This window comes from Eumetopias jubatus, unplaced genomic scaffold (assembly GCF_037043125.1).
Source record: "Eumetopias jubatus isolate StellerSeaLion01/CBP00866 unplaced genomic scaffold, mEumJub1_p1.0 scaffold_1, whole genome shotgun sequence".
Classification (NCBI taxonomy): Eukaryota; Metazoa; Chordata; class Mammalia; order Carnivora; family Otariidae; genus Eumetopias; species Eumetopias jubatus.
The window spans coordinates 187,649,970-187,673,922 of record NW_028274807.1 but is presented as its reverse complement, the minus strand read 5'-3'; the positions used below and the strand labels follow the sequence as shown (position 1 = coordinate 187,673,922).

Below are 23,953 nucleotides of genomic sequence, written 5' to 3'. Positions count from 1 at the left end.
TAATTCATTAGGGGTTGCAATTCTATCATTCCTTCTTTATAAGTTATTTGAAATGCTCTGCAAGGAAAAACTTCCCCTTGTCTGGTTGACCTAAAGTACAGTTCTAAGTAAGACAGGAAAAATACTTAAGTCTTTCCCTTTATTTATCAGTTTTCAAAATATATTGGTTTTCTAGCATCCTCCAAAAGTTACCAATGAATGTTTTTTTCTTAGTATTATTATAAACTTATGCATTTGAATAAATTTGATGAGTTTCAAACTCATATCAGTTATTATCCTTACTAATGCTCAATTGGCCCCTCTTCGGCTAGTCAAAGCCTTTTCTAGTAGGTTCCTGGGTCCCTTTGACATGAACTAGTAGTCTTCAATAACTTTATTGATAGTTCCTTTGTTTTTGATATGACAAATGTTCCTGCCCCACAACTTCAAGTTACAAAATGCCATGAACATTGCCTTCGAGATGACTTTTACATCCATCCCTTTCTTTTTTCTCTGCCAGGAATCAAGTTTAATTCATAATGGGTGAATTGGCTCCATCATGAGACTGTTAAAATTTTTTTTTAAATTTATACCCTCTCTCTAATCTTTCTTCAACCACACCTCAGTGACTTATCAAAAAAAAAAAAAAAAAAAACAGAAACAAAACCAAAACCTCTTATAGGCATAGTTTTACCTTAAAAATCTTTACTAACTCATTCCTTCTTATATATAAAATAATCTCAAATCTACTGACCTGATTTTTGAGGTTTGTCATGATCTGGCCCTAGCTAGCCCCTTTTTATTTTGAATTTCCTGAAGCATATCCTATGGTCCAGCCAAACTATATCACCCCAATTCTTTAAAGATGCCCTGCACTTCTGTACCTTCATAACTTTGCTTAAGCTGATTTATGATTTTGCACTTTTTGAAATATTAGTAATATTTTAGGACTCAGGTTAGAAACCACCTCCTTCTGGGAGCTTTCCTAAGCCATGAACCATCTTTTGTCTCTTCCTTCTGGTATTTTTCTACTCAACATTTCATATCTTAGTTACTTATCCATATGTCTCTATAGCATTGAGTAAATGAGTAAATAACTACAAACAAAATAACTTAGGTCAGAGCAGTATTACTGATTTTTTTCAATATTCAATTATCCTTTTATTTAAAATAATGTTTAAAAAATACTGGACTGGGGCACCTGGGTGGCTCAGTTGGTTAAGCGACTGCCTTCAGCTCAGGTCATGATCCTGGAGTCCCGGGAGAGAGTCCCACATCGGGCTCCCTGCTCAGCTGGGGGGGTCTGCTTCTCCCTCTGACCCTCTTCCCCCTCGTGCTGTCTCTCATTCTCTCTCTCTCAAATAAATAAATAAAATCTTTTAAAAAAATACTGGACTGATAATATCTTCTGGCATCTTTTTCCCAATTTTCCAGTGATATGTAAATGTACTGTAAGCCCTCGGAAGCCTACCTAAGCAGCGGTTCAAATGCTTTTATCTTGCACTTGATGTATTAATTTTTCACAAAGGAAATGAACTGAATTCCTAAATGAACAGCAGAACAAACGGGGAAACATCACTCTGATCACTGCCACTTTTTATCACCTCTTTCTGTAGGCAGAATAAGAAAAAAAAAGAAATCTTCAGAAAATAAAATATAATTCTACCAGGTCAAGTCAAAATGGATTCCATCATACTCAATCACCCTGTTTTCAGTATTTATGGCCTATAGTCAAGAATAGAGTGATATGTTGTAAGAGATCATCTAAAATATATAGGATAAAATAAGTAAAAAGAAAGATTGAATTCTTTCTTCTTGAAGTTGTTTTTATACTCAACCTGTGGATGCTCCATTGGCATGCATTGTAGCAGTTTCAAGGCCACTTAAAAAAAAAGTTTTTTAAAATGAATTAGAATGCAGAAAGTGCATCTTTAAAGTGACTTGCTTTCAACAACTCCAATCTGTAATTCCACACTTCTGAAATTATGCAAGCTGAGAAATGGAATCCTTGTGGTTGAAATGGATAGAATAAAATCACTAATATTCCTGTTAAAACAATGAATTTAGGAGAAAAGATAATCATATGGGAAAAAAAGCAAAATTATCATTTTATTTTGAGATAATTCATTCTCAAAAAACAACAAAAATAGCTTAAAACTATTTAAAATAAGTAATAAATATATATAAAAATTTTATTTTTTTGTACATGCCAACAAAAAGATAAAATACTGTAGAATTCTTATCCAATGCAATTAGGATAGTATTTGTTGAACTAATTAAAAAAATAGTTGAAGTAGAGAGTCATAACACATAAAGTAACAAACACCTAATTTTACTTAACATTTATAATTGTTTGTTTGCTGATTTTTTGGTGTAGGGTTACAACCTTGCCTTTCAGGTATAGGTTTCACGGACTGAAGTTCCACATCCTCATTAACACCCATTATATGTGGTCTATGATTGCCAGTTTTTATTTCTTTCAAAAGCAGTAAAAAGATTAAAGAACTTATGAAGCAATCTGACCAAAAAACCTTTCGATTTTTATGACTTTTCCAATAACCAAATGTTACTGTAGCTTTGCCCAGCTACAATTTAATGACATTTTAAAAATGTCATTGAATTGTCCCAAGGCAATCAACTTAGTTAATATAAACAAAGACTGTCCCTTGTTTTCACAATCATATCCATTGTTATGTAATATTTAATTGGATTATAAAATTACAGTAACTACAGAAACTAACTTAAACAGGTTTGGGAAACACAATTACTTTTTTTTTTTTAAAGATTTTATTTATTTATTTGAGAGAGAGAGAATGAGAGATAGAGAGCACGAGAGGGAAGAGGGTCAGAGGGAGAAGCAGACTCCCCGCTGAGCAGGGAGCCCGATGCGGGACTCGATCCCAGGACTCCAGGATCATGACCTGAGCCGAAGGCAGTCGCTTAACCAACTGAGCCACCCAGGCACCCACACAATTACTTTTGATGAGTACACATCTAGCTGATGGGGGTGCAGAAATATCCAGGTATAGTAGAGAGTAACCCATTGGTCCTGAGCACCAGTGCTTTGCAGAGGGAATGGAGAGTTTTAGTTAATGCAGGGAGTTGGGTAAGGGTACTCACCTAATGAATGTTATAGTTTACTCAGGAATAAATTTAACAATAGATATTTAGGGCATATATGCTTAAAACTGCAAAAACAAATTGAGATACATCAAAAATATTTGAACTAATGCCAAGATATTCTTAGTCCTTAGAATTACTCAATCTCATAAAGGTGTCAGCTTTCTCATTAATCTATAGATGTGATGGAATGTCAATCAAAATCCAAATGATCTTTTATTTTCAAACTGACAGAATCATTAAAAAATACTTTCCCAAAGAATAAAAAATTCAAGAAGAGTCAGGGATATTGTGAAGGTGTATAATAAAAAGAGTTTTATTAATATATCCTAAAACCTATCATAAAGCTACAGTAATGAAATCATAGTAGTTATGGTGCAGAAAGGAAAAGTTAGATAATGGCTTTCTACCCAGAACTCAAAAAAAGGAAAAACCTATATATTAATAAGATTTTAGTATATTTGATAAGGAGGCACTTAACTGGAGAGCAAATAGATTATTTAATCTACAGTGTTGAGACAACTGGCCAGTTGCTTGAAAAAAAAAAAAAGTAAGTTGCTTTCAAATACTTCATTCATCACAGCATAAAAAATTTCACAAGAGTCAAAAATGTAAAGATGAAAAATGAAGCCATAAAGTAGTAGAAGAAAATATGTATGAACAATTTCATAATCTTTGGGTGAAAAAGATATTTCATTACATGAAACTCAGAAACCATAAAGAAGGAAAGTGGTTAGATTTCACTACATTAAGAAGTTCTGTTCAGCTAAACAGAAATAGGCCAACAATGTAACAAACAAAAAAGATCCAACAACAGAGGACAAAACGTAAATTTCACACATATGACAAAATGTTAATACCACTAAAATAGAATGAGCTCTTAAAAACAACAACAACAACAACAAACACAACAGAAAAATGGATGAAATGTAGCAGGGAATTTGTAAAGAAGAAATATAAAAAGGCAATATACATGTCAAAAGGAAATACAAATATAGAATTTTAAAGAATACCCATCAGGTTACCAAAGCTGAAAAAAAAAAAAGAGATGTCCAGTTCCCTTTTTTTTTTTTAAGATTTTATTTATTTGACAGAGAGAGACACAGAGAGAGAGGGAGCACAAGCAGGGGGAGTGGGAGACGGAGAAGCAGGCCTCCCGTGGAGTGGGGAGCCCAACACGGGGCTCAATCCCAGAACCCTGGGATCATGACCTGAACCAAAGACAGATGCTTAACGACTGAGCCACCCAGGTGCCCCGATGTCCAGTTCTTTTAAAAAAAAGATTTATTTATTTGAGAGAGAGTGCACCCACACGCGCGCGCGCGCGCGCGCGCGCACACACACACACACACACACACACACACACAAACACATGCATTGGGGGGCAGGGTGGAGGGAGAAGGAGAGAGAACCTCAAGGAGACTCCCTGCTGAGCACAGAGCCCGACGTGGGGCTCAATCTCATGACCCTGAGACCATGACCTGAACCTAAATCAAGTGTCCGAAACTTAACTGACTGAGCCATCCAGGCTCCCCAAAGATGTCCACTTTTAGCAGGAGGAACCAGACATGCTTATTCTCTACTAGTGGGAATGTAAATATTTACAGATGCTTTGGAAACTGGTAACAAAATTTTAAATGAACATACTTTTTATATTAAGGATATATGCACTTAAAGAATGTGGAAATTTGAAAAAATTATAGAAATACATGTACACCACCCCAATGTTTATAGCAGCAATGTCCACAATAGCCAAACTATGGAAGGAGCCAAGATGTCCATCAATGGATGAATGGATAAAGATGTGGTATATATATAAAATGGAATATTATGCAGCCATCAGAAAAACAAAATCTTGCCATTTGCAACGACATGGATGGAACTAGAGGGTGTTACACTAAGCGAAATAAGTCAATCAGAGAAAGACATGTATCATATGATCTCACTGATATGAGGCATTCTTAATCTCAGGAAACAAACTGAGGGTTGCTGGAGTGGTGGGGGGTGGGAGGGATGGGGTGGCTGGGTGATAGACATTGGGGAGGGTATGTGCTATGGTGAACACCGTGAATTGTGTAAGATCGTTGAATCACAGACCTGTACCTCTGAAACAAATAATACATTATATGTTAAAAAAAGAAAAAAAAAGATAGTAGGAAGGGAAAAATGAAGGGGGGAAATCAGAGGGGGAGACGAACCATGAGAGACTATGGACTCAGAGAAACAAACTGAGGGTTCTAGAGGGGAGGGGGGCGGGGGGATGGGTGAGCCTGGTGATGGGTTATCAAAGAGGGCACGTATGGAATGGAGCACTGGGTGTTATATGCAAACAATGAATCATGGAACACTACATCAAAAACTAATGATGTATGTATGGTGATTAACATAACAAAATAAAATAAATAAATAAAAAGAAATACATGTACACAAAGATGCTTACTACAGAATGCAAATAGTAGTAAGAAACAGAAATCAATATACAACCAGTTGAATAAATTATGGTGCATCCATATATTAGATAGCTACAAGCTATTTAGAAGGAGACATTTTTATATTTACTGACATGAAAAGATTCCTTTATATACTACTGTGCAAAAAAAGCAGGTTGCAAAAACAATATGTACAGAATTATTACTTTTATGTAAAAGTATTTATCTAGGTAGATGATATAAATATATTTTATGTGTAAACTGAATGTCTTTGGGTGGTAGGATTAGTGGATTACTTTAAATTTTACTTAATATTTTTCCACACTATTTGATCTTCCTGAATGTTTTATTTTTATTTACAGAAAAAATATGTAAAATTTTCAATTTAAGTCAGAGTGAGGAAGAATTATTTCATTGAATTTACTTTATTTAGTTATAATAAAAGCTAACCTTGTACACTAAGATATGATTTATATTAATCAACAAACGTTTTTGGCCAAATTTTACAGAGTTAGAAGGAAAGAATTCTTATTTTGCCTCTTATATGGTAAATAGAATTATATTTCTACCTATGTCTGAATCTAAATATGCTAAATAAATTAAAAAGTTAAGGCTCGATAATTCAAGTCCCAGAATTCCTGTTTTGAAGAGAAATACAACATAAGGGAGATGAGTTTGGGCTAAAAGTAAGGAAAATTCCAATTCAAAATGACTTATACAAGGAGGGAATTTACTACATTCTTAGAAATCAGTAGGAAAGGTAGACTCCAGGTCTGACTGAATGTTGTGGCCCAATACTGTCATCACAAACTCATGTCATTTCCATATCTCAATTACTTCATTATCTTCAGGCCTGGCTTCAAAATTGGGTCTCCGCATGGCTCTAAGACGGCTGCCAGTAGTCACAACAGCACATGCTTTCTTGGTGGCGTCTATCAGGAGAGAAGGAGTAAAACTTTTCTCCCAAACATAAAATATAAACCCTTCCCTTCAGTCTTATTGGGTCAATTTAGGTCACATGGTCACCCATGAACAAGGGGTCTTTCCAGCACCGTGTCATTTCTGATGGGCTTGCACTAATCTGCATCTATTCCTGAAGTGGGGATGAGGGAAAAATGACCTGAAAAACAAAACAGAACAAAACAAAACTAATTCTGTTTGGAAATGGGGAATGAATAACAGGTATATCACCAAGTGCCCACAACACAGGGTATGTAGATTTTTTAAATATTTATAAGACACAGTTCAAAGTTTTATTTGAATCATCTCAATTGGCTGCTTATATTGATTAAAATCAATGGGTAATTCTGCAAATTATCCACATTACTTTAGTAATATGTTGCCTATATGAGTTTGCTGTCATGGAACAAGTGAAAATTTTCATCCAACTTAGCATAAATGTCTCATATTGTTGTTGTCCCCAAAGCTCCCAAAGGCATTTCAAGTAGGCAGATAAATTTGGTGTAAATAAAATTTAAAAAATACACACTGCATTCTCAATATCTTTGGTGCTATTTTATCTGTAGAAAATCTTACAATTTTTAAAATCCTAGGACCGAATTATTTTTGTTCTGAAAATGTAGCTCAATGAGAAAAATAATATTGAGTAATAGACTGTGCTGGAAACAAAAGAATATGCCAAAGGATAGTGATTAGAGAAAGCCTAATATGAAAGCATTTGGGTAAGTACCCAACAGAAATGCAGAGTTCTAACTATGAGTGGAGAAGGAAATGTTGTAGATCATCAATCTCCCTAAAATTTGGTGCATACAATATGTATAATGTTCAATTTCCAACAATGTCATTTATTGCTAGCTCATAAGGAAGTAAACATACACTTAATTTGGCATAATATTTAATTCATGCTGCAGCAAACTTCTATTTCTTTAGTGAAAAGTGGTGAGAGCAAATGACTAACTTATACTCCTCTGTAAGAGCTCAGCACAGCCTTCTGACTCAAATCCTAATTGAATATTGACTAAAAGATTGCTTTGAGCTCTCAGCACACAGAAACTAAAGGAAAAATTTGAAAAGCTCATTGGACTAAATAGCAGATCCACAATTGTTTAGAACTGCTGCTTTGGGGAGATGGGGGGTGGGGAATGGACTTCTGATTAATTAAAACAACTACAAATTTTAACCTATGTGTGTTCACTTTGAAGGTCTATAATGCTGAATCATAATACACAGCAGTATATAGGCTGCCTGTAAAAACTAGATAGTAGAAATCCTTTTCTTTTCTCCCTCACCAGGCAAATAGAAAGGGTAGCAAATGATGTGGAGCCGTTGTCAAAGCTCATAGGAAGTTGTTTCTAACTTGGTCATGGAAAAATGCTAGAGCAATCATGTCCTTTGCAAATAAGACATTCCACTTGTATTGACAATATTCTTTGGAAATTTTGAAGCCTCAAAATGCCTTTTAGGAAAACACATCACTTTAAGACAAGGTCAAGGCCAATCACTCCCCATCTGGCAATCAGCCAGATGTCTGCATCATCTTTGATAGGCCATATGCCTCAGTTCAGTGCTATTTCCACTGGAACTACTAGGAGTACAAATCATTTTCAGAAGCTCCTGCCTGCCTACAAAATAAAGGACAATGGACCAAGTCCAATAGCATTCAATATTTACCACTACCTGGTCCCAAACTACTTTTCTGATCTTATGCCTTGTGAGTGCCTTTTGTTCTGGCTTTGTGTGGCTTCTGAGACTTTGCTCATGCTGTCCCTAGAATACATACTCTCCTGCCTCTTCATGCTGTTCCTCAGCTACAATGCAGCCCTCCTCCAGGACACTGGCTGTGACCCTCTGGCAACTGATGCGGCGTTTTGAAGCCTTTGAGATGGTCATGACCTGGTGACCCAAGAATACCTGAATCTTATATTAGACCAAAGTCACCTGTCTTCTCAGGAGAACTATACACACAGGTAACAATGTCAAATATAAAACAAATTCCCTCTTTATTATTAGAATCTTGGAAGACAAGACTCCAGCATGAAGCCTTTCTCTACCTCCTATGTCCACATGCAAATCTTATCATCCCTATGAACAGGTAAAAAAAGATGATGGTACCCAAGAACGTGCAAGAAGAGAGATTATTGGAAACTGTATGCTTCCCTTTCAATGGGAGAGACTCTGATGAATAATAAACGTAGTCCAATAACTTTTCTCAAACATTGCCACTAAGATCAGAATATTCCCCACTTGAGGAGTGAGGAAGGACAGAAAGTACGAATGTTCTTTATCCCCTGATTGCCTATGCAAACCTAGGTCAGACTTTAGGATGGAATCATATGGCGGGAGGGACAAATCCAAGATTCTCTTTTAGTCTGTTTAGGCACTCTTTGAAATTTTCTCTCCAGAAAAGCCACAAGCCCAGGCCCCCTCCTCTGTCCTTCTGTGGGCTTGATCTGAATCTGGGCTTACTGTGGGGCTCATGCCCTCTTGGGGCCAGATTAAGCTCCATTTGAATCCTCAAGGTCAGCTGGAATCTGTAATGGAATCACATGGACATTTTCTGAAATTACACTAGGTTTACTATGATCTCTGTCCAACAGTCATTACGTTCCTCATAATGTTATGCAAAAGTGCTTTGGCACCTGTATAGGAAGGTATTAGAATATTGGTCACTAAAATTAAATACAACTTAAAGGGCAGGCAATTTTGTTTCACATATTATGACAAATATATAAAAATTACTCTGATAAAATGAAGGCAGTAATCAACAATTGTTCTAAGGAAATGCTTTTGAACTAGTGATTCAAGACACTTCCACATATAGGCATTAATTTTCTGAGATTTTCTACAAACTTCCCCATAACACCATAGGATGATCTGTACTGGATAAAATGTTTAAGCCTAATTGGTGGCCTTTTCTCACAGTGTGAAGACATTTACACTCATCCTTTCTCCCTTCTCCATGCTTTCTACACGCCTTGCTTAGATTAGTCTTCTTAAAATATTACAATGGTCATGTTTCAGCTCTGCTTAGAATTCTTCAGTGGTTCTTCACTGCCTATAAAATCACCCCTGTTCATGGCAAAGGAAGCCATCAACAAAATAAAAAGGCAACCTACTGAATGGGAGAAGATATTCACAAATGATGTATCTGATAAAAGGTTAATATCTAAAATATATAAAGAACTTAAGCAACTCAAAACCAAAAAAACAATAATCCAATTTAAAAAATGGGCAGAGGATCTGAATAGACATTTTCCAAAGAAGACACATAGATGGCCAACAGACACACAGAAAGATGCTCAGCATCACTAATCATCAAGGAAATGCAAATCAAAACCACAAATGAGTTATCACCTCACACCAGTCAGAAAGCCTAGTATCAAAAAGACAAGAAATAAGAAGTGTTGGCAAAGATGTAGAGGAGAAGGAACACTCATGCACTGTGGGTAGGAATGTAAATAGATGCAATCATGTGGAAAACAGAATAGAGGTTCCTCAAAAAACTAAAAATAGAACTACCATATAATCTAGTAATTCCACTACTGAGTATTTATCCAAAGAATCTGAAAACACTAATTTGAAAAGGTATATGCACCCCATGTTCACTGCAGCATTATTTATAATAGTCAAGATATGAAAGCAACCTGAGTGCCCATCCATAAATGAATGGATAAAAACAATGTAGTATGTATGTGTGTATATATACATATACACACACACACACACATATATATATGTAATAGGATACTACTCAGCCATAAAAAAGAATGAGATTTTGCCATTTGCAAGACCATGGATAGACCTACAAGGTATTATGCTAAGTGAAATCACTCAAGGCAGAGGAAGACAAATACCATATGATTTCACTTCAATATGGAATCTAAAACATAAAACAGAAAACAGAAACATACTCATAAATACAGAGAATAAACTGGTGGTTGCCAGAGAGGAAGGGTTTTGGGGATGGGCAAAGTAGGCGAAGGGGATTAAAAGGTACAAATTTTCAGTTATAAAATAAGTCAAGAAGATGAAAAGTATAGCATAGGGGAATGAATGAATGAATAATAAAGCCCCCACTCCCCCAATGCCTGTACTCTGGTGTTGAAGGACATCCACAATCATGACCAAACCTTTATTCTTATTTCTTTTATCTCCAATATTGGAACTTTATTCAGTCATATTCGGTCAGAGGTCCTCAAACTTGCTTTGCATTACCTCATCTCTGAATACTTGGAAGTATCTTTCTTTCCCTCCAAAATATATCGTATCACTGTCTTTTGATCTTCTCAGTCAGCTGGAGGCTTAATTCAAGTGCCACTTCCTCCATTAAGCCTGGACAAAGGCTATTTTATCTGTGAAGCGACTAGAGTCTTGAAACTTCCGAGGAACCTAAAGAAATGTCTGAGTCCTTAAATAAAATGTATTGTCTCTAATATGTACAACTAAAAATGAAAAATCAAAATGAAAAAATGTTCAGGTAAATGATTTCCAAACATATGCCAACTTCATTAATTGTTAAATATAGTACTCCTATCACTACATTTGAAAACGATTGGTGTGGTTGGTTTTTCAGTTTACAAGGATTCCTATAAATGCACCATGATTCCTAAGAAGTCACAGTCATTTATTTAAAAAGTTATATAGACAAATAGTTTTAAAAGCAAGATTGAAAAAATCCTTTCCTTTTTGACAATACAAAAATAAGTGTACATGAGGTATATTTTAGTAAGTTTGCTATGAGGTGAGATGGGCCTTCCAAAGTCTGCAATGGCCTCAGTCATACTGAGCATGAACCCAAGACTGACAGCACAGTGGTGAAAGCCCTAGGTGCATTCAGGAAGCCAAGGGTGGTATCCTATACTTTTGTCCAGCCAATGGGACCTCTCCATACCACACACTGCCTGCCACAAAACAAGGATTTAGAATACATGCCTCACTGCTCAGAAAGGTTTTAAAGAAGAAATGAGACCATCTCAGTGAACATGCTATTAATGGTAAGGAGTATTTATTATTGCTCTCTAAATAATCATGAATTCAATAATCATGAGTTCTGCATCAACAATCTATTGAGTACCTACAGGTGTATACACTATCTACCAGACACCAGAGGATACTAAATGAAATCATCTCTGTATTGTCAGGAGAGAACAACAGACATACACTGAAGTAAAGTGTGTTCAATGCTCCAATTTAGTTAGTACAGCATATGGCTTAGAGGGCAGGCTAGAGTCAGAGCCCCTGGGTCCCAACCCCTCTCTACCACTTACGAAGCGTATGACATAAGACAAGTATCTTAACTGCTTTGCCTCTTGGTTTTCTTATCTATAGGATTGAGATGATTAATACTTATCTTACAGAGTTACTGTAAAGATTAAAGGAGATAAGGCTTATAAATTGATATAGCAGTGACAACAGACAATAAACATCCTGTAAACAGTCATTATTTATTCCTGCTCTTTATAATGACTGGTTACCATCATCCACCTAGGAGAGGGATAGCAGGCAAGGGTGGGGAGGGCTTTTCAAGCAGGAGGAACAGCATGTGTAAAGACATGAGGCACAAGAGAGCATGCAATAGTACAGGGATGCTAAGTGGTTTAATAGGCTAAAGCCAACAGTGGGTGCAGAATTGTAGGAGTAGAGCCTGGCTAGGGAGAGAGAATCCATTTAGTCCATGCAAATGAGTTTGGAGTGTATCCTGTGCAAGAAACAGAAAGCTACTGAAGAATTCTGAGCAGAGGAAGTCCTGATTGAGTCTATGCTGCAGAATGATCACCCTGGTATCTGAATGGACTGTGGGCAAAAAAGGAGACAGAACAGTTAGAAGGTTATTACAAAAGTCCACACAAGCAATCATGAGGACCCAAAGCAGGGCATCAGTGATGAAGGTGAAGAAGAGGAGAAAGAGGTGAAAACTTGCTAAAGAGGAATATCAACAGGATGTGTGCAGCCTTTGGTGGCGAGGATGAGCAACAGTGAAGATGTGAAGTTGAGTTGTGCACTACTGTCTTGATAACAGCTTGGTTATATAGTAGCACCATTACGACATTCACTGAATTAGAAAATAAAGGGGAAAGAGACTAGGTGAGAAATTCTATTGTTGGGTGGTCTGAAGACATCCCATGGGAGATATCATGAAAGTTCATGTTCTTTCAAGTACAGTCTGTAGACCTGTGCCATCTGTGAACTGCTGGTTATTGGTCCTTAACCAAGACAAAATGTTAGTACCAGAAATTACATCAAATTCATTACTAAGGTATTCAATTCAGCTGACAATTTTTTTTTTTTTTTTGGTAGCAAGACTTTCTTGAAGAAAGCAGGGGGTTAACTTACATACTAGGGCAAGTTCCTTATTTCATTGTAAACCCTTGATGAAGTATTCACTGACTTGTACCATTCTGAGACCACACTTTGAACAGCCCTGATGTATAGGTTTGAAAGGCTGGTGAGAGAACCATGCTAGAGCCAAAGATCTAAGAATGGGAAGTACAGGGATGTTAGTAGCTAAAGCCATCATTAATGGTGAAGTGGCCCAGAGAGATGACATAGAGGAGAGGGCTATAGTAGTTTGATAGGGCTGCCATAAAAAGTATCACAAACTAGGTGGCTTAAACAGAAATTTATTGTCTCACAGCTCTGGAGGCTAGAAATTCAAGATCAAAGTGTCTGCAAGGTTGGCGCCTTCTGAGGTTATAAGGAAAAATATATTCCATGCCTCTCCCCTACCTTCGGGTGATTTTCTGGCAATCCTTGCTGTTCTTTGCTTGTACAGGCATTACTTTAATCTCCGCCTTCCTCTTCACATAGTGTTTTCTCTGTGTGTGTGTGTCCCTATGTTGAAATTTCCCCTTTTAGTAAGGACATCAGTCATAATGGGTTCCGACCTTGAAGGACCTCATCTTAACCAATAACATCCTCAAAGACCTTATTTCCAAATAAGGTCACATTATGAGGTACTGAGGATTAGGACTTCAACATGAATTTTTGGTGGGATGGTGGGACACAATCAACCCATAACAAGGGCCAAGGACAGAGACCTAAAACATACCAATATTTAAGACTGAGACCCTCACGACATCCTGCCTTACACTATAAGCTACATTCTATATTGGTGCATCTCAACTTCTTAACCAGATTGGTAGGTTCTTAGAGATCAGGAAGGCTGCCTAAAATGTCTTTGCATATTTTGCCTCCAGGATTTAGTGAGTTTCTTGTATGTGGAAGTGGCTCAAAACAATGTTGTTTGATGATGTATAACAAACAAAAATTGAATATGGAAGAGCCCTCAAGAAATGTTTTGAACACAGTATGTTATGACACGCTGCCTTATAGACAACAGTTGCTATACTTGTCAGAAAAATCACCAAAGTCGATGTTCAAGATATATTTTAACTCATTTGCTTAAACAACTCTATGCCTACCATCCACACCAAAAGGCTGTTTTTCTGCATGGGCAACAGAAGGCACAATTATTTGCAAGAATTTTCAATGTTTTTCCTTTGCTTTCTTAAGTGGCACAGTAGATTCCCTGTACCACTCTGCATGTTTGCCAAAATCCCATTGTCTTTTTCAAAGCACTACAGCCCCTGGAGGGTCTGTAGCTTAGCATGTGCTCCTGGAACACTTAGGGATTAAAAAAAAAAAGTTAACCCCAAAGTATCTCATAACTTTCCTACTGCACGGAAGTGATGGTGAAAAACATCACAAGACAGGTTGCTATCTTCCTCCTATAGGGGCTGCTGAGAGGATGTCAATACATTGTCAGATTATTCCATTTCTCTCAATTTTAGAAGAGTGGTCAGGAGCTTAGAACACTTGGAGGCTTGATAATTCAATTTATTTTTCAAAATTCTCCTGCTTGTTAAAATGAAAAGAATGGCTTAGCAAAGATAATTTTCCCCTTGACTAGTGAAAGGCATTAGAAAAATCCATTCCTAAGCAGTTTTACTTTTTTAAGGATACTTTACACGCATCCCATTCTTATTACTGTATCCAATATACAACAGCGCAATGGTTATTATTTATTTATATTCTAACTATACTCAGAAAAGACTTTAGACAGCTTACAATGAGAGAGAAAATAGTCCCCAAATCCCATAATAGAAGTAGAGAAAAGCATATCTATGTCTAAACATGTACAACTATAGATTCTATTATATAACTTTGCTAACCTTGAGACTGATAATATTTCAAACAGCCTAACTTTCGCTGACATGCTGTTGACTGCCCATTCTTTTTTTTTTTCCTTCAGAAAGGGCTAAATCAAATAAAACTTACTAAAGAACATATACCCAATATGGAGATTCAGTTCTCATTTTGGTTCTTTCTGACTTAATGACTGGCCATGTAAACGTGTCCTACAGTGATTGAAGTTCAACTGGGATTCAGCCATTTCAAGAAATTCATAATGGCTTATTGTCTTTAAAAGAAGATTCTTCTCTATAATATCTCAAGATGTGTCCATTGTTGGTACAAACAAGCTAAGCTGGGAAGTAATCAATGGTTTATGTTTCTGCTACATAAATTATTTTGAAACCATTTAGTAATTGGTACGTTCTTCGTGTTTTCCACTGAGAAGCTTTTATAAAAGTAAATAAGTTGTGTACCTAAAACAGAGGCCGACTGTATTTAAGACTCTTTCACTTCCTCTCTTTAGAAGCTTCCTAGGAAAGAAAACATCAGTGTGGAATTTCAAGTCTAAATGTTTACAAGTACCTACTTTGTGCCAAGCACTGTTTTCAGAAAATGGGGAATCAAAGAGTAGTAAATGTGGTCCCTGTCTTTGGGGTACTTACAGTCTAGTCGGAAAGAGGCATACACATATAAGGTAATTTAAACATAATATACAGGGAGTAAAGTGGAAATAGACTAGGGAGTTGAGAAAGCATTTAGATTTGGGTAAGGTTTCTAGTAAGAGATAACACCTGAGTTAATTAAAGGATGAACAAGAGCAAATCAGGTGAAGAAAGGTAAGATGTTCTAAAATAAGGAACAGCATGAGCAAAGATATTGTAGTATGAAATAGTATTGGTGGACAAAAATGCAGGAATTACTGTTCCTGACAACATTTGCTCAAGATTTACTCCATGTTGTGGACTTGTTAAGCAGTTAACATGCTTTTTTTTTCTTGTAATCCTCAATATTATTTTCCCCCACTTTACAGACTTAAAGAGACTGGATAATGTGCCCAAGGTCACATAGTCACCAGGTCACAAAACTGACCTGGGACTTGAATCAGAGACTGGTGACCTGCAGAGTTAGTGAAGTGTTTCAATAAAAGAGAAATAGGGATGCATTGTACCCTCAACCCTATCCACTCTGTAGATGATGCTACAATGGTAACCACTGCCTTCCAGGTCTGCTTATCATGTCAATAATGATAATGATCACAATGATGACAGAAATATGAATATAAGGTTTGCTATGGTCAGTACTTTGCATATGTTAACTTTCTCAGTCCCTTTACAGATAAAAATAACACAACGTTGCACATATCAACAATAACAAGAACTAACACTTAAACAGCACTTACCACATGCCAGGCATTGTTCTAAAAGCTTTAGTGTATTATCTCACTTAATTTTCATAAGAACCCAATGATGAAGGTACCACTACTATCCCCATTTTATCAATGAGTAAACTGAGGTTAAATAAGTTGCCCAAAATCGCAGAGGCAGTTTGGGGTACAGCCAGGGAACAAACCCAGACATTCAAGTTTCTGAGTCTATGTTCTTAACTACTGTTCTTCACTGTCATATGTCAAGTGCAATGACCAGACTTCGAACCATTTGCAGACTTCATCCTCCCTTCCTTACCTGCTAATATCAGAGAATTCCACCACATGCTTGGACTGATAAATAAAAAAAAAAAAAATAGCAAGGTAATTCTGATCATCAGCTTTCCAATTCTGCAGAAACTATAAATCTAATCCTACTAAGGAAACTGTTGCCAGAGACGGGAAACATAGAGTCCCAAATTTCCAGATCCTTTCCTTGGATGTGCTACAGTGGCCAGGGTCAGACCATCAATATCTGTGCAACAATAGCAAGAATAGATGATGTTGGCAAGAAGCAGATAGCTGGTGTCCTACCATCCAGATGTATATAGTATCCATCTTAGAACAAAAATAATTTGTTAAAGGTGATCAACATTTCATTATTTAACTGATGGCTTGGTAGTCTTATTTCTATTGCTTTTTTGAAAACTCATAAAAAAACAAACTCGGGCTCAGCTTCATCTTCCACTAACACATCTTCCAGTTATAAGAGAAGCCAGAAATACACATTTTTTGGTGAAGTTCATGGTTTTAAATGTTGAGAGCTAATTTAAAAAACTGAAAAATGCATTGTAGACAAAACGAAATACACTTGTGGATCATTTTAGCCCACAGGTCACAATTTACAAGCTCTCATATAGTTTGGAGTCTTATAAACTTTTAAGATCTCACCTCCTCATCTGAAAATTTAGTTGGACAAAATGAACTCTAACTTGATTTCTGTCTCAGATTCTTTGAAGACACTGCCTTATATTGTAATGTAAAAATATCACAAATAGAAGATCAAAGGAAATGTTAAGTCTTGATAATGAGGAGCTGCATTGCCCAGCAAGAACTATCAACTGTTATTTGGAGTGGGCACATTAGAGATAATCTGAAGCTTTCCCATCCCCCTCTTCATAAGAAAGATGAAGAAATTATCCAGAGATAGAAGTGGACTTGCCTATAAGCAGTGGTTTAGTAGTGGTAGTGACTAATCTCAAACACAGTTCGAATTTTGACATATATATCCTTTCTATTCATCTTTCTTCATTCTATCAAGAAAGTCATTTGAACCCCTAGATCCAGCCATGCCTGTAGTCACCCAGCACTGAATGCTTTTCTATTACACACACCAATAAATCCTTCCTTTCCCCTTTGTTTTCCTTTTGATTTAGCCAGTTGAGTTGGGTTTTTCTAACTTGGAACTAAATGATTGGACTAACAGTGTCCCACAATGGCTCTTTTCCACATTACTGCTACCTCAGGCTCTTCTCCAGACTGGAATACCTGTCTTCCTCTAGGCTGATACAAATCATACAAATTCTTTAAGACCTAATCCTAGTCTACTTCCTCCATGGAGATTTTCCCTACTATTATATCCAATTCTGTGTGTATGCATGTACACAATCACTCTCTCTTTCCCTACACTTTAGTATTTGTAATCAGCATCTTACAATTAAACACTTTCTTATTCTCAACTTATTTGACGTATGTATATGTTATCTTCCAAACTAGAACATAAGTTCCTCAAATCAGGAACATAACTCACAGGTATCTTCTGGTTCTGCTACCCAGCCTGGGAGAGAGAGTGCTTGGTGCAAGGAGTAACTAGTCATGTATTTAAAACTTAGTTCTAAGTTAGGAGAACTCTCTTAATCATTCCAGCTTAAGTTGTATAGACACCTGACTCCAAATCATAAACACTGATTATATTTTAATGCAATAGCCAATGACTGTATATGAAATTTGCTTTTGTAGGAGAAAGATCTATGAATCATTTGACTTTTACCATCATACACAGTACAATTCTTCAGGAATGAAGGATTTAATTTCCTTTGTTCTTCAGTCCAGTTTTAGGGAAGCATGAGGCTATTCCAAGAATGTAATGAGGCAAGAGCCCTCTCGTACTATTTTTTTTGGTATTCTGCATCTTCAGAATTTCTCTGCTAATACCAGTGCAAAACAGTTCCTGCCCATTGCACCAAGGAGATTGGAAGGAAAATGCCAAAAAGCATATATAAAGACTTCAATTCTTTTTCTGATGAAGAGAGGAACAATTCTTTTTGAAGGAATCCTGGCTTAATAGCCATTTCATTCTCTCAAAAGGTTAGAGCATGTATTTTTTAAAATCCAAATCATATGTTGCATTGACAAGGTGACTCTTAAGAATTTTGAATAGCAGAGCTAACCCAAATGCCTCAAAACCTATCTGAATGGATGAACCCCTATTATGGATTTAAAATACATGCATACACGCATGCACATATATAGTTAGCTAAGACTAGGTCTTAAATTTTAGGAAAGGTAAGGGCTTTTGAGCCATGACCAGCTCACAAAGTCAAATAAGTAAATGAATAAAGACAGAATTTTTATGGCTAACAGTGACTCAACACTAGCCAAAATTTCATGGCAAGCTATGAGATGAATCACATAGAAATGAGTAGCTTAATCTTACAACACATTTGGTCTACTCATGAAGTCCTCTTGAATGAAATAGGAGTTCATATAAAATAAACATGATTTTAGGATTGCCCCTTTTCCATCATTACATACACACACACACTGATATACAGGTACACAAACGTGTATATGCATCCATATTAATTCATAATCCAGACATTACAATTCCTAACCAATTAAAAGATTGGTCATGTCAATCTACATATTACACAGAACTGTTTACAGTGCTTGCTTTTATATTCCCTCAGTAACATCTATAAGCAGCTAGTTCACTTGAGGTAGCCACTCATCACCGTTACTACATAATTTAGAAACATATGGCACAGCTTTGCCATGCCAACTTCTAGGTATTCACTTTACCATTATGACAAAAGAGGACAAATAAAAAGCACAGAATAGTTTTTCAAATTGTCATTTATGAGCAGCTGAAACATACACTGTGATAGTCAGAAGAATAGATTTTGTTTTCGTCATTAATTATCACCACTAGCATGTTATATTTAGATTCACTGTAGTACAAGAAAAGTGTACCTATAAATGATAAAATATGTTTTCACATAGTCTGTTTAAAGTCCCTTCTTTTAACTGGGGAGATTATTGGAATGACCAGGCACTCTTTTCCCCAGGAAAAGTGAAATCAAAATAATTAACTAACAGAATGATCTAGGAATGGTACCTTCCCCCTCTGCTCCTTTCCAGTTGTTCTTCCTGGCTAAAATACTTTTTTTTTTTTTTTTTTTTTGATCTTCAGCTCAAACCACATAGAAAGCCTGGCAAGTCTGGTGTTCTGATTTACCAGCCAATTGCTCATCTCTTTCCTTCATACTTTTTATGAGGTTAATATCTAAATGTCCATTTTGCCCATGTTATTTGACCAGTGTCCAAAGGAGAGGAACAGATCTCTCTCAACTCAAATAGAAGAAACCCTGGGTTTAGGAAAAAAAAAAAAAAGTACACCTGACATGTCAGGATTCTATTTTTCATTCTAGAATATTTCTGGCCAGTGTTGCATATTAAAAAGACAGGATTTGAAATCAGAATAACCCATGCCTCAGTTTCCACTCATTCTCCTATCGATGTAGTGCTTTAGGCAAATTATAAAACCTCTGAGTCTCCATTTTCTAAAAATGAAGATGGTAATTCCTACATTGTTAGAATTAGGAGAATTTAAAGTGATCAAAGAACAAAAAAAACAAAAGTAAGTAAAAACTAAGGAAATTTCTAAACTACCTATTTTTATTAATTATGTATCAATATTGGTTCTTTAGCTGTAACAGACGTGCCATACTATTATAGGATATTAATAGGGGGAAACTGGGACTGGAGTATATGGGAACTCTCTGTACTATTCTCTCAATTTTTCAGTAATTCTAAAACTCTTCTAAAAAATAAATCCTATTTTTAAAAAATGATCTAAGTGAAGTGCCTTGCACATGGTAGGTTCTTGAAAAATTACAGACTATTTGGTTTCATAAACTGTCTTATACTCTGTATAATATGATCTTTTCTTCTCCGGCTCTGTTGGGGTATAACGGACGTACAAGATTGTGTAAATTTAAGGTGAACAGCATGATGATTTGACCATATGATCTCTTTTCTTCCCCAATTCAGAAACTTTTTCATAGGCAGTCTTCTCTGGCTCTATTCCCTTCTTCCACATCATTTTTCCTGTTTCTAATTCATCCATTTCTATTGTACTAAAAATTCATATGTACTCTACAACAAGTTTGTATTTCTCCAAGACTAATTTTGGCTTATCAATCTTATTTGTTGGCCTTAAATTTTACCACAATGCTTATGCAAACATTTGTTACTTTCAGTGACTGTGCACTAAAAAAATACATTAAAGTTCCAAGCTTTCTACTTGGGAGAAAAATAGTAAAACATTCTTTTCCAGAAAGACACTAAAAACTTAAAGATACAGATATGGAAAAGCTTGTTTTCTTTTGTAATAAGGAGGTAGATATTCAGCTTCCCAGTATAGCCAACAACCCTGAGGCAGCTTTGCTGGAATATGCATTTAGCCCTAGTTTGCTGCAATAACTAAAAATAGGTTGACCAAATGCCAGTGTTATCAATCTGTCCTGTAGTCTCTTTGATGTTAAGGTCATGTGTAAAAAGAACCCACTTGCCCCTCAGAACCACAGCTTTGAATTGATTCAGGTAAAACATGCAACCAGACCAGAAAAACTTAGCCTCATGATGATCTTTTCAGGTGGCTGAAGTTTCTTTTTAGAAGAAATGGGCCACGGTGAGAACAGATTTCTTTCCCCAATCTAGTGCTGAATTTTAGCCTCTATTTAAAAGACAGCGCTCTAGAGCCTTTTGACTGATAAAGCAAAGTTTGTTTTATATTTTCTTTTTAAATCACAATAGTTTTCATTGCCAAAGGAATAGAACATCTTTGGTTGGTGATGTTATTAATGGGATAGATTTTGAAGATGACATTTCCCCTGCTATAAAGTCACAATTATAATAGTTCCAAGCTGAAACTTGAAATATCAGGCCCTGTACCTGAACCCAACACCCAACCTTAATAGAAAATCCAAAAACTTTTATTGTTCTGAGGATACTTTTGTCTACTGTAGTCCACAACAGAGGCTGAAAAAGCAAGGGGCCACAGATGAGGGGTAGAGAGTGGAGTGTGTAACCCACCTGCTATTCCCCAACCAGGAAATGAGTTGTATTTTTAATAAAACTGATAACCAAGTTTGTGATAGCCGAAATAAATCATCAGCGCTGGGTGGTATGTGTACATATATAAGCAAAACAAACAGAGAAATCTGTGCTAACTTAAGGGTGGATAAATACAGGAAACCCTAACACGCTACTACAGCAACATGGAATTCAGTCTCAAGTGACAGCAACCAAAAAATTCACTCTTTTAAGAAACCGTCCCTCTGGGGGCTTCACCGGCTATGCTTTCAAAATGGAATTGACAAATTCACTTAAAAGAAACAACGAAATGCGGACTTTCTTCACTAACTCCCTCCAACCTCCAACCGGGGACCTGACCTCTTCTCTTCTGGTCCCACCACAGCCCCTTATCCTGCAGTAACCTTCCCTCTCCTTTCTCTGGCTGGAAAACAGCTGATAGAAATAGGCACTTTTTTCATATCAAAAGCAGTCCGGAGCCGCCTCAGCCTTGCCCCAGCCTCAGACACAAAAAGCTTTTGATGCTCCTAATTGCGAAGCTTTTTGCAGCTGCACTTTATCAAGCCCAAAGCGGCTGGGAATGGAGGGCCTCGGAGAGCCAGAAGGTGGCGGCGAAGTCACCTTGGGAAGAGAAGACGGTCAAAGGGAGGAAGGTAGAGGAGCTGACCCTGGTAGAAGGACCAGAGGGCGTGCCCCGGCTCTGGGGTCACTGAAGAAGGGGCAGGGGGTTTGGGGGTAACATCAGCCAGAGGGGAAAGCGGTGACCGAGGACCCTTAGACGACCCTAGTCGGGATCAGCTGACCCCGACGAGGGGAGGAGGGTGCCCTTCGCCGTGTGACTGGAAGCTTCGCCTCCCGGACTTGCTTTGTCCCGCCTGCCCCTGCGGCTCTCTCTGCTGGGCGAGCCAAGCGCGATTCGGAGGCGCTCTTCTCGCTCTACACGGGTGCCCCCACCTGCCGGGTGCCCCCGCCCGCCGAGCGCACGCCCAGGAAGGCGGGCCCAGAGCTCAGCGCAGCCGCCAAGCCGCTGGAGAGTGCCGGGAGCCCGGCAAAAGGAGCAAGGCCTCTCTGGGCGCCGCGGGCTGCAAGTCACTACCCGAGCCTCCCGGGCCGTAGAGCCGGACCTGCCCGCCTAGCTCCCCAGCACTCCCGGGTGGGGACACACGGCGCTGAGGTCCAGGCACCTCGCCGGTTCCCGGCAGCTCCAGGCGCGCTCGGAGCTGGGCCGACCCGGGCCTCGGAGAGGGGGCCTTGTAGCGCCTTCCCCAGGGCGCGGTCTCCTCCTCCTCCTCCTCCTCCTCCTGCTCCACCTCGCCAGCTGCGCCGCCAGCTCCCATTGTTCGCCCCGCCCGCCAGGCTACGTCCCGGCGCCTCTCCCGGGGCCTCCCAGGCGCACCTACCTTCTGCTGCCGGCGAGCCATGTCGGTGGGCTGCTTGGCGTTGAAGGGATAGGCGATGCAGCGCATCACGAACACATAGAGCTGCAGCCTCTTCTTCCTCTCCTCCTCCTCCTTCTGCAGCCGCTCCAACTCCTCCTTCTCCTTCTCGCTCACCACCGACGGGCTGGGGCTGGAGGGCCGACCGCCACCGGCGCGACTGCTGGGCTGCAGCCCCCCGGCCCCGCCACCGCCGCTTGCGCCGCTGCCCCCACCGCCGCCGGCGCCCACCCCGGCTCCGGCGCCTGCACCGCCGCCACCCCCAAGCCCGGCGCCGCTAACGCCGCCCGAGCCCTCGCTGGTGCGGCTAGGGGACAGGCGCGCGCCGGACGCGGCCGAACCGAGAACCTCCTTGCCGCTCTCCTCCTCCACGATCTCATCCGATTCCTCCTCGCTGGACGAAGGGTCCAGCATGGTGGCGCCTGAGGAGGGGGGTGGTCCTTGGAGCCCTGGGCTAGGGGTGCAAAAGATGGGGGGCGCTGGAGGCAGCTGAGGGTCGGCTCCCTGGGATGGGCGCTTCTCCCCAAATCAGGGAGCGGGCGATGCTGCCCAGCCTCCGCCGCCGCGACTGCTTCCTCTGCTCGGCGATCGCGAGCTGGGCTCAGACCCAGGAGTGCGAGGGGAGGAGGGGAAAGGAGAGGTGCGTCCGTGGACCCGAGGTGGGCAAGGAGGAGAATCAATTGCGAGCCCTGAGCTCGCAGCCGGATACCATCTGCAGCCGCTGAAGGAGGCGCCTCCAGAAAAGATGCCGAGTGTTGCAAGCTCTCGATGCAGCCAAGAGCCTAAGAGGCATCTTGCCGATTGGGGAGGGAGCGGCGCTTACGTGTTTATTGGCTTAACTCTCCCGTGTCCGTTGCGTAAAGGGTGGCTGCAGAAGGCTGGAGCGGGGAGAGCGTGGAGCGGCCCCAAAGTCTCAGAGCTTCAGTACCGACCCTAACACTTTCCTACACTCCTCACCCCCTCCCCTTTGTGGATAATTTCCTTCTTGATCCCCAGTTCTCATTACCTCGACCTCACTCACCCTCCCTCGGACAAAAAGTTCTTGGGGGAGGAAGAAATAGACAAACCAGTAATGACTTCTTGTTACAAAGAGTGGGCGGTCTGTTTGGAGACGCTAAATCCAGAGGTTGTGCGGAGAGGAAGTCGGTGAGATCCCA

The 23,953-nt window shown here is 39.0% G+C and overlaps 1 protein-coding gene across 15 annotated transcripts in view; it reads right to left on the bottom strand.

The window, feature by feature from the left end:
• Positions 1-23,210, bottom strand: part of CADPS (calcium dependent secretion activator) — a 470,398-nt gene extending 447,188 nt beyond the window's left edge. For all 15 annotated transcript variants that reach the window (XM_088021921.1, XM_088021929.1, XM_088021901.1 and 12 more), the window contains exon 1: positions 22,761-23,210. In XM_088021921.1, the coding sequence (XP_087878047.1) occupies positions 22,761-23,210 (450 nt within the window). The remainder of the gene's footprint in view (positions 1-22,760) is intronic.
• Between the last annotated feature and the right edge of the window lie 743 nt (positions 23,211-23,953).